The 11,976-nt window shown below is 39.4% G+C and overlaps 1 protein-coding gene across 5 annotated transcripts in view; it reads left to right on the forward strand.

Annotated features, from left to right (window-relative positions):
* Positions 1–11,976, forward strand: part of LOC306849781 (E3 ubiquitin-protein ligase MIB2-like) — a 73,740-nt gene that overhangs the window by 45,215 nt on the left and 16,549 nt on the right. For all 5 annotated transcript variants that reach the window (XM_079385090.1, XM_079385089.1, XM_079385086.1 and 2 more), the window contains exons 9-13: positions 1,453–1,615; positions 2,993–3,126; positions 6,248–6,396; positions 8,454–8,610; positions 9,888–10,042. In XM_079385090.1, the coding sequence (XP_079241216.1) occupies positions 1,453–1,615; positions 2,993–3,126; positions 6,248–6,396; positions 8,454–8,610; positions 9,888–10,042 (758 nt within the window). The remainder of the gene's footprint in view (positions 1–1,452; positions 1,616–2,992; positions 3,127–6,247; positions 6,397–8,453; positions 8,611–9,887; positions 10,043–11,976) is intronic.

The raw sequence follows: 11,976 nt of genomic DNA on the forward strand, positions 1-11,976 counted from the left end.
ATAATATTAAATTCGGCTTGATTTAAATGTATGTGCTCGAACGGCATGAATCCAAAAGCATGGTCGTGATGTAACATTTGCCTGCTAAGCAATTATTTCTCTTATTAACAAAGCTTTGTACCTCACTTGTGTCATAATACTCGCATTGAAATGTTTTAAATGGGTAACGGTGTGCTTTGCTGTTGCAACGCCGGTGGTTTTGGAAACGGATCACTGACCGCATGCCACAGCCCCACGCGCTGTACTTGCATTTGTTTGGGATCTTTTTATTTTAAATCCAGATAATGTCAATTGCAAACATTGCGACGATGTTTTAAAATAAAACAATGAGCACCATGAAACCATTTAAAAAGGCGCATTCAGCGGTCTCCGTGACAGAATATGAAACAAAGTATAATGATCCCGTGCGTAATTATGGCGCGCTCTCTTCACTTTATCAAATGATCATAATCACATCCATTCATTTTACGATCCTGCTACTAGCCTTTTACTCAGACTAAAAACCCCTTTCATTCAGGTGAGGAAGCTGGCGTTTTGAGTGGCATTTGCACATATATGCTACTGCATTTTTGCAGTGTTAAGGTTAACGATTAAACGACGATTGATTGTGGAAATGATGGAAAATTGACATCCCTAGCACAAACATAAACGCATTTATGTGGATCGGGGGTGCATTCCCTTCAGAAACAAATGGTAATCCTCTTCGTCTTCAGCGGCTCAGATGACGCGAGTAAATTACGACTGCTATGTTCAATATTACATCCAACAACAGAACACCTCAATCGCTTAGGAGTCATTCTTGTCTACATCTGTTCGGGCGTCAAACAATGGCGGGGCCTGGGTCTGTGTGACGTCACTCTGCCAAGAATCTGAGAGCCGCATGATTTGAGAAAGGGGTTATTATTTATCGGGATTAAAAAAACACTGGGTGGATTTTTATCATTATAGGGTGGTTGTGTACAAACACTGCCAACACACATTTCAGTTCAAACAACTTATAAAAGTGAATTTTGCATCCGATGACCCCTTTACTGAACACAAAACAAAGACAATCCAAAAAAGGCCAAAAAAACAACAAGGAACTAAACCAAAACCACGCAACAGCTACACACAGAATGTATAGACAGCGACCGACAAACAAAGACTGAAACACGGGTGTAAATACAGAGTAACCGGTCAGATTAATGAATTGCCATGGGAACAAGTGAGGGTGACTAAGGAGACAAAAGCAGCAGAGGAAGCAGGAACTAAACAAAGGAACAATACATCAAAATAAGAGTTAATAACACACAAAACAAGGGAACATGTAACAATTTGTTGAAGTTTGTAAAATTGGTGACAACTACTGTAATTCTGGTATCATGAAAGCACTGGTTTAACAACTTGTCATCTGATTTTTAGTTTAGTTGTAGCGTTTCAATGGTGTGTGTGTGTGTGTGTGTGTGTTCTCAGGCTCTGGGTCAGGTCGGGAAGGTTCTGAAGGTGTATGCAGACGGTGACCTGCGCGTGGCGTTCGGAGGTCAGACGTGGACCTTTAACCCCGCGTGTCTCTCTGCGCAGACTGGCGAGGTCGACGCCAATCTGATGACGGCTGAGAGCTCCAGCGAATCAGGAAGTAAGAAATCACAGGAAGTACCTGCACGTCTGCTGAGCTCATAATTACACAATGATCACAATCACTCTGTATGATTCATTTTTACTGGACTTTCTCTTTAACTCTTTTCCTGCCAAACAGAATTTCCCGGGTTTCTGTGTTTTCACTGTTATGCACTTGGGGGCGCTATAACGCATCTCCTGAATGAGTCTAGAATCACTCGATCAAAAACACAGATGAGGAAGACGCAGAAATGAGAGATCTCATATGTAAACATATGCATATGGAAAATCATCAACACTAAGCCACATGTAAATGAAAACTGTCTAATGTTACCGAGTGATATGTGGATCCAGGAAGTGGTAAAGGCCTGTGCAAGCTTTGGGATACTGATGGAAGCCATCTACTGCATCTTTGCTTTAATCATCGTACTGAATATGATCCAGATGTAGTATTTCATAAATATGCGATTTACTCAGCTTTTTGCTCAAAATGTTGCTTTTTTAAATTAAATCTACCTACATTCAAGTGTGGATAAAAAAGAATCCTTGAAGCTAGAATAAAACAGATTTGGTTTTGTTTAAAAGTAGAGGCTCTGATCTTTATTTTGATGTATTGCATGTTCGGATATTCATAAAACATATTCTGGGGGCCATGAAATTTTAGTGAAAACCATCAAAAATGCTGTCAGTGGTTGGCAACTTTTTTCAAAAATGCTGGCGGGGAAAGAGTTAATGTAAAAGAGAGAATAAGCACATCTTCTGTTCTCTTCCACACTGTCCTGCATGATACCAACGCTTGTTTTTCTCGTTTCAGCACCGTGTGTTTTTAGTTTTTAGTGTGTCTCTCTCTTTTTCTCTCCTTTACATGCTGTGCCAGTGCTGGATAGTTGTGATGTTTGATGCATGGTGACATTTTGACTCATTCTGACTGGTTTAGAGGGTTTTGAACTGTAGGACTGTGGGGAAGTTGTGGCCTAATGGTTAGAGAGTCGGACTCGTGATCCAAAGGTTGTGGGTTCGAGTCTCGGGCCGGCAGGGATTGTAGGTGGGGGGAATGAATGTCCAGCGCTCTCTCCACCCTCAATACCACGACTGAGGTGCCCTTGAGCAAGACACCAAACCCCCAACTGCTCCCCGGGCGCCGCAGCATAAATGACTGGCCACTGCTCCGGGTGTATGTTCACTACTGTGTGTGTGTTCACTGCTGTGTGTGTGTGTTCACTGCTGTGTGTGTTCATGGTGTGTGTGTGTTCACTGTGTGTGTGTGCACTTTGGATGGGTAAATGCAGAGCACGAATTCTGAGTATGGGTCACCATACTTGGCCGTATGTCTCATCACTGTCACTTTCAATTTTTCTGAACACAGAATGTAAATGTCTCTTTCTCTGTCGTTCAGGCACGGTCATTTCAGTCCTGGAGAAGCTGCTCTCTCAGTCCACGGAGCAGGATCATCCAGGCCGGCTGGTTATCGAGGCAGCGCATGGGAACACCGTTAAAGTGCGTGAACTGGTGCAGAAACACCCTGACAAGGTTAGTGCCTCATAGTCTGATTTAGTGGAAAGGAACCAGATTTTGTTTGCATGGGTTGTCCTAAGGGAGGGAATCTCCAGACGTTTCAAGTTATTTCTGGCTCTCTCTGTCTGAAGGGTTATAGCCTTTCCCTTTATAAACACAGCCCACTAGAGACGGCCCAGCAGTGCTCAGCTGTTTAGCTGCGTTTTCAAAAAAAGCAACCTCTCTGTAAGATACTGTACTAGAGACTACGGACGGCTGGTTAAAAGTCAGTTAATAAAGAATGGCTGTCCTCAGTGTGATCTTTTTCTGATTAAATTGATTATACCTAGATAGTTTGGTAGATGTTAAAAGAATAATTCACCCAAAACTGAAAATGTGCTCACCCTCGGACCAACCGAGATCAGGATGAGTGTGTTTCTTCATCAGGTTTGTAGAAATGTGTCTCTGCATCAGTGTCTCAGCAATGGATGCTCTGCAGTGAATGGGTGCCGTCAGAATGAGAGTCCAAACAGCTGATAAAAACATCACAAGTTATAAAGAGTTATAGATTATGGACTCGTATTCGAGTTAAAAACGTCTTCGTGCTGGATTTGTTTCAGCTTTTGTCTTCTCAAGATGTTAACTGATGGACTGGAGTGGTGTGGATTACTTGTGATGTTTTATTAGTGCGGCCCCCTAATACTCGACGAGAAGAGGTTTGGTCGACCAAAATGTATTCGTTGCTTAGTCGCAGAAAAAAAAAATCCACAGGAAGTGGCGAAGTCTGTGACCGACAGATCATTAAAGGCTGGTCTATGTGGTAATACAGAACATCGGGCAGGACATCCAAACGTTCAATCATTCATAGACCTCAAACATGGCTAATCACCTGAAATATGTTAGTAGCAGCAACTTTACATGGCCACTCAATCTAATGTTAACCTAGAAGTGTCTGTGTGGTGAGTGGAAGCTGAACAGTAGCTCACTGCAGGACAGATGGAGGCGCCAGTGCATCACTCGCTCTTAAAATACTCCCTCATTTTGTGTCATAAAGATAAGAGTAATATATTTCGTATCTGTAAAGACTCAGTTTATTTATGTGCAATCAGAATAACAACGAAACATTGCGCTTTTGTAATGAAAGCAAACAGGATGCACTTTCTGCCGTCTTGGTCTCCGTTAACTTGAGCGTGAAACTCTGTGTAGCAATGAAAAATATATCTATAAAGAGTGAAATGTCTACTTTCAAATGAACCAGTTCAAATGGAAAACAAATATTCTCATTATGTAGGCTAATTCTGTCAGGGATCTGGAAGGAGGACCCAATCGCTGAAGGAGTGACAAGGGTTTATTTACAAAACAGACAGATACAAGAGGGTAGTGAAGTGCACAGGTGACAGCTAGGGAAGACCACTGGAACAGCCTCAGACATCAACTGGCAGAAAACTATAGCAGCAAGACCAGGCAGGTGGAGAGAACCGAGCAAGGCACCATAGAGCTGAGCTCAGATACTTGTTGACCGTAAACTCTGAAGCAAACCAGGTGCCAGGCAAGGGAACCAGTGGGCAGGAACAGGAACAATACAAGACAGAACAGGGCTCCACAGGAACACAAATTACTCCAAGGCGGGCAGGGGAATAAACAAAACAAAAGGACTAATAAAAAGTAACAAAAAAAAATAGGAAATAATTCGTTTAACCTACACAAATAACTTAAAAATATAAACAAACAACAAACAAATATCAGGACTAGAACAACTAGATAAATACTACAATGCAAAATGATGAAAACAGACAAAATCCAAAAAAACAAGGAGCAAGACAAGAACATGGAATTACAAGGGACAAGACCAGGGCACAAGATCAAACAGGCAGGGAGACAGGAACACATACTCAGCCACATCCACAGACAGAGACAGCGAGGGCAAGAATGACCACGAACCAGCAAAAACAAGAAGGCAAGGGGAACTATAAATAGGGAGGAAGGCAAATGAGGAACAGGTGAGAACAATTAGACCAATGAGGGCTAACAAGAGGGTGTGGTAAAGAGGAAACAAGGAGGAGGGGCTAGAGAAGCACATGGCTGAGAAAAACATCAACAAAGCCATGTGCTGACACACAAGACAACATAGACACAGGTCACTGACTTCATCTCTTAAGCCGAAAACAAAGAGAGCACTAGTTTATCAATAAATTATTAAAATGTTAATGCAGCCTCCTTGCTGTTTTTCCCTGACACATTCATAATTATTATATCTGCCGGTGCGCTGTGGCAAGCTTTTTTCTTGAGTGCTTATTAGGAAATGTAGGCAATTGAAGGCTCATTATTATGATTTATATGGTTTAATAATAAACGTGTGACTCATAGTCGACTGATGCCTAAAATGAACGACTTTATTAGTCGACCAGAAAAATCTTTAGTCAAGGGCTGTTTGGACTCTCTTTCTGACGGCACCCATTCACTGCAGAGCATCCATTGCTGAGACACTGATGCAGAGACACATTTCTACAAACCTGATGAAGAAACACACTCATCTGTATCTTAAATGGAATAAGAGTGAGTAAACTATTTCATTAGTCTGATTGGAAGGTAAAGTCTAGGGCTGTGATGGTAAATCGTTGTAGAATTGATTCGTGGATTGATTCTGAGATTTCCGAACGCATGGCGATTCTCTCTGGAATCGATTCTGAGTTTAGATTTTAACAGCAGATGGCGCTCTACTCTAGGTTTTATCCACACACTCAAATGCTGATGAAGAAGAGCGCTGAAGAGCACTTGTGTGTTCGGCTGAGTCTGTAATCTCACCTCGGCTCAGGATGCTTTTATGACGCGAGATTAATGTAAACACAGCCCACTGTGAACACTCTTGTAATTCGCTTCAACCTTTTTGTATTTTATGAATGATTATTTTAGGTTCAAGTGTGTAAGGATTTGGAAACGAGCAGAGTACGGCTGTTTCTAAAGCATGCAGGGCCATCTGCTGTTCAAAACTAAGCTCAGAATCAACTCGAGAAAGAATCACCATGCATTCGGAAAATCTCAGAATCAATCCACGAATCAGTTCTTGATTCGCGCGATGCATCAATTTATTTTCCCAGCCCTAGTAAAGTCTTTGCAGACGTGTGTTTGAATGAAGGCTGTGTGTGACTGTCTTCAGGTGGATATTAAGAACCAGGGGAAGACTGCTCTGCAGGTGGCTGCCCATCAGGGGCACATAGAGGTGGTGAAGGCTCTACTTCAGGCCAACAGCAGCATTGAAACTAAAGATGAGGACGGAGATGCTGCACTACACTACACAGCGTTCGGGTGAGCGCCTTATAATTGTCATGCACTCAATTATAAGAAAAAGCTACATGTACCAAGTATTAGATGCAGGGCAACCTGTGTTTTTGCACTAGTGTTAATTTCATTAACGGAAACTATGGCGAAAAATGTTCATTGACAAGCTTTTTTTCCCATGACTAAAACGAGACGATGAGGAGACGACAATAAAGTCAATAAAAAATAACTGTGACTATATCAACATGCAATATCATTGACAAAAGACGAGACTAAAATGTATTGTAAAAAATAAAAAAAATATATATTTTTATTTCCATCGGAAAAAAAAGAACTGTTGCGGACTGTTGTAATCGCCTGTACTACACAAGCTTTCTTGTGTGCGGTTGCCAGATATCAAGAGTTCAAATCCCAAAATCAGAGCTCCTCTGTATTAAGGATGTTTTGCTTTATTTTGCAATCTGGCAACCATATGCGCACAGGCTCGCTCTTCATTGCAGAAGCGCAGACAATGATCTGAAAAAACAACAAACAAGCTGGAGTTTAGCGATCTACATGAAAGTGTCCTTCAGCCAGTCTGTGTTCTGTCACGAGATCTCGACTATATTGTTTGTGATTGCTATTGCTGAATAAATGCACTTACTCAACCGCTGTTGTTTTATTAGAGAAACACCATTGCAATTTGGAATTATTGGAATTACTTGGAATTCCATTGCTATAATATTTTTGTGTGTTTTTACCAGTTTTCACAATGTAGACAGAGAAGAGTGCATGTCTTTAATATTAATTTACATATTAAATAGCCTACACTAAATCAAAATCAAATTACGTTTCTGTTGGTTTGTGCTTATTGGTTAAAGTGCAATACCTAAAATGTAAAAATAAATTTCTCAAATGACAACAATCATTGTGATATCGCATCTTGTGTGCCATTAATAAGGCTGCCTGATGCACACCTAGTTACTTTTTATGGAAAGTAATGTTACGTTACTTTTGAGATGCTTTTTAAATCTGGGCAGGGCTTGCTTGTTTGTTTTTAATATAAAAAGTTGTTTTTAATACTGCTGAAGGAAATGTAGATTCAGGTCTGTACAGTAGAGGACGCAGATCAAACTAATCGCATGAAGAATATGATGCAGGAGAAGAAAGATCAACACTATTCAGCAATGTGTCAGTTTTGGTTAGTATGCTTGAATTGGATCATCGAAGGTTAGCAGCAAAGACATCGGTTAATTATTGCAGGTTTGTATAATATTCTGAGTTTGTATTTGTCTGTTTTATTGATTGTGAGGAACACTGAATGTGTTTTAGTGCAGGTGAGATGAGTAAATACATGCTGATATTTAGTCTGGAACTACAGTAAGATCATGTTCACACACAACGCTCTGCACTTACTCCTGATTTCTCTCAACATGGCAACACCAGAGCTGTCACTCAATACATGAGTAACTGGTGTTATTTATTTGAAAAAGTAACTCCGATATTTCCTTCTAAATTAAAAAAGTAATGCATACTTTACTAGTTACTTAAAAAAAGTAATCTGATTGCGTAACTTGCGTTACTTGTAATGCGTTACCCCCAACACTGGTGATGACTGTAGCATGTGTTGTGGCTTGTCGGTACTACAGTTTTTTTTTTTTTTTTTTTTTTTTTTTAAGAGTAAGTCAAGTCAATATTATTTGTATAGCACTTTTAACAATGCAAATTGTGTCAAAGCAGCTTTACGTCGTCTTGATATAGAGCTGGGTGGCTTTATATCAGCTTTACAGTATTTAGACGGGAAAATAGTTTGTCAAAATAGTGTCATTCCCCTCTGGCCAGACAAAATCAGCAGCTTAAATCTAGACTAAAGCAGAATCAGATTGTGCAAAGGACTCATCTGGTTCCTGTGGTCTTGTCCCGATGGCCGTCTTGGAGACAGGGTCTTCTCTGGGGATCAGTCTCTGGGGCTCATCTAGTAGAGTACACTCAGTTTTTGTATTGTAGGCAGTAATTGTACACTTGATGTTGATGTATTTGTATTTTGCTCATCCAATGTGTTTCCCGCTGTGTTTGTGTGTGTCTGATGTGTGGTTTGTGTGCAGGAATCAGGCAGAAATCGCGCGCTTGCTGCTCAGTAAAGGAGCCAGTGTGAACCTGCTGAATAACTCCATGTGTTCGGCGCTGCACATCGCTGTCAATAAAGGCTTCACGGATGTGGTGAGAGTGTTGACTGAGCACTCGGCAGACGTCAACCTGCAGGTTAGACAGGAAACACACCTCATGCTCCAGCAATGTTAGTGTGGCTGTTTGACTGATTAAGGAACTGGATCAGTGATCTGATTTGAGTTTAATTGATGTAGTTTTTTGTGATTGGATAATAGTGTGATATTTGTTTTATGTTTGTTTGTTAATGGGGGATTTGTGAACTCTATTGTTTTTATGTTAATGTGAAAAATGGCAGTGCAGAAGGCCTCTGTGGTGTGTTGCTGCTGGTGCTTTTGTTACTTAAAGAGTCCAAACTTAGAGTTTCATTTCAGATATCTTCAGTGTTACTTATAATCTACAGGCAGAATCATTCCATCTGAATTCATGGTTGGCTGATTCTTTTTTTTTTTTTTTTTTTTTTTACAACTAAATTGTCAAATGGCTACATTTACATTGTATTTATATTTTATTTTACATTAATGACACCTACTCTAGAAGGATGTTTTTCTATTAATAGTATATTAAATCGTGCATTATCATTATCATCCCATACATGCTAAACTCATAACTCATTTAAACATGTTTTCAGTAAATGCACAGTTCTTAAGTGCAGCATTTGCATGTTTCTCCTGATCCGAAAAACCTTTGGACTTGAAAAGCTACTGCTTCAGCACTTGCAGGTTGAAAGGATGAATAAGCAGAGCTGGACTCTAGACAAAAGTACTGTATAAAAGTTTCCATCTCTTCCAAGTCCATCTCTGTGAGTGCATGTGCTGCAATTCACAAAAAGTGCACACAGCCAAGAAAAGAAAGATTTTAGAAAAGAAAAGAGAGACTGAGCAAATTATGAGAGAATTTTCATTTTGGGGCGGCATACATTTAACATTTATGTAAAATTAGAATTTGTGGACCACAAAACTAGTCATAAGGGTCAATTTTTCAAAATTGAGATTTATACGTCATCTGAAAGCTGAATAAATAATCTTTCCATTGATGTATGGTTTGTTATGATCGGACAATATTTGGCTGAGATACAACTATTTGAAAATCTGGAATCTGAGGGAGCAAAAAAATCTAAATATTGAGAAAATCTCCTTTAAAGTTGTTCAAATGAAGTTCTTAGCAATACATATTACTAATCAAAAATGGACCATGCAACATGGTTTTTACTTAATATCCTAATGATGTATAATTTTGATCCATACAATGTATTGTTGGCTATTGCTACAAATATACCTGTGTTACTGATGACTGCTTTTGTGCTGCAGGGACACATTTGTGAAAACTAGATTCAGCAGTGTTCACTAACAGCAGTAATTCTGTGTTGTCAGGATTCATATGGAGATACACCCTTACATGATGCCATTGCCAAAGACTTCAGGAGCATCATTGAGATTCTGACTGTGGTGCCCAACATTGATTTCACGCAGCAGAACAACCGCGGCTTCAACCTGCTGCATCACGCCGCTCTGAAGGGCAACAAACTGTGAGTGCTTCTCTGATCCTCTGTCAAAGAGCAGCCGTCTTCCTTTATTACCTCTCTTATTACCTGATATTTTTTTGTGAAATGACACTAAACTGTATATCTGACTCAATTTTCAAATAGTCAACTGTCTCTCAAACACTCTTCTCGTATAAAGAAACCATACATCAATATTTCATGTCTTGTCAAGCAAGTGAAAATGATTGCGGTTGTCATGATGTTGCTGAATGTTTAGTCATCAACAAAACCATGTGACTTTACATCCTGACCCTACAGGTTACTCACCAGTCGACAGATGACCTCATCAGGAACTAAAGCATTTAAAACAAAAACTCTACTAAAGAAAAAACATGCAAATAAAAAAAAACAGCTAAATGTCATTGGAATAAAGATGGAACAAGAATGATAGATTCAGTAAAGAAATAAGCTAAATCACTTAAAAATGAGGATATCTAATACCCTTTCCTAGAAGTTACATCTTTAACTTCTTACATTACTTACTGTTACGTAACTTACATTATATTACACAGTCCTGAAATAATGCAATAAACATTAATTTTACAACATTAGATGTAACATACAACCCTAATGTACACAACTGATAAGAAAAAAACAGTTATTTCAACAAAAAAACTTCAAATGTGATATGTAACACATGGAATTATGGGAATGTCAATTTACTGTTGTTTACTGTAAATTATACATTCTTTTTCACTTCTGAAAACTGTATGCTACCGTAAAATTACATGTAATGACCAATGCCGTTTTTCACAGAATATAGTAGGGGAACTTACCGGTAACCAATAATTAGGTTTTTACTGTAGCATTTTTACAGTCTTTTACCGTTAAAATAACAGTCACTTTTTACAGTGTATAGATGACCTCACAGCTAACATCAGCTGAAAGCTTTGAAACTCCCTGTCAAAAAATGATTCGAATTTCGATTGTTCGGCGAATTTAAAATATAAATCCACATTCGAATACAAAAATATTGCATTCGACTGTTAGGTGTTCGTCAGGCAGCTTTCTCAGTGGCGCACGAGATGTGATGATGATGTAAGTGTTATTGCATTTTAATGGTTTTTTAGCCTACCCAGTTGAACCCACTAGATGCGGCGCTGCTACGTTGTTCATTCAAAATATTGCGGAAAAGAGAACATCAATGCGGAGAAGATGTTGTTTACAGCAAAACTGAAACCAAGCCGTTCACACAGAATGCAGATTTATCACATTTTCTAGAGGGACATCTATCACCGTTGCACTCGCGTCTCGCACAAGAGCCGCATGTTTAGAAAGCATGTAAAATTAATGCAAGTTCAACTTATAAAAAACATGTCTCGAGATTTTATGGCGTTTTTTTCCATTCCACTGCATCTCATGTTTTTAAATGAAAAAGTACTGTTTGTGATTGGTGTTCGGTCCTTTGTATTAAACTATACATGCATACATGATGCTGTTTTGTTTCTAATTCTAGTTGCGTGGTAAATACGTGCAAGCTTGTACACATTTCCTCCGGTGTCACGAGAATGTGACCCAGATTCTTTCATAACGGCGACACGGTTGACTTAAAGAGCCACAGGACACATGTCTGTCACACAGCGTCCCTCCCTCTGCCTCGCACACACTCCTGGAGTCACACTACTCATGATTTACACACATACCACACGTTCCTGGATCTGTGTCCTTGTTGGTCCTGGAACAGCATTACTATGAAGCAGTCAGACTTGGCTTTCAGTTTAGGGTTAGAGCTAAGTCTGAATTAAAACATTGTGACCGGCTGGGGCTGTACAGATTTTGGTTGGCCGATAATGATTTATTTATCATAAGTAATTGAAAATTACATGTTTTATTCATGTTATTACAGTGTAAACTTACCACATAATACACAATTAACCCTTCAAAACATTCAAGAATTCATTTATTCACTTTAAACTTAA

This window comes from Barbus barbus (assembly GCF_936440315.1).
Source record: "Barbus barbus genome assembly, chromosome: 29".
Taxonomy (NCBI): Eukaryota; Metazoa; Chordata; class Actinopteri; order Cypriniformes; family Cyprinidae; genus Barbus; species Barbus barbus.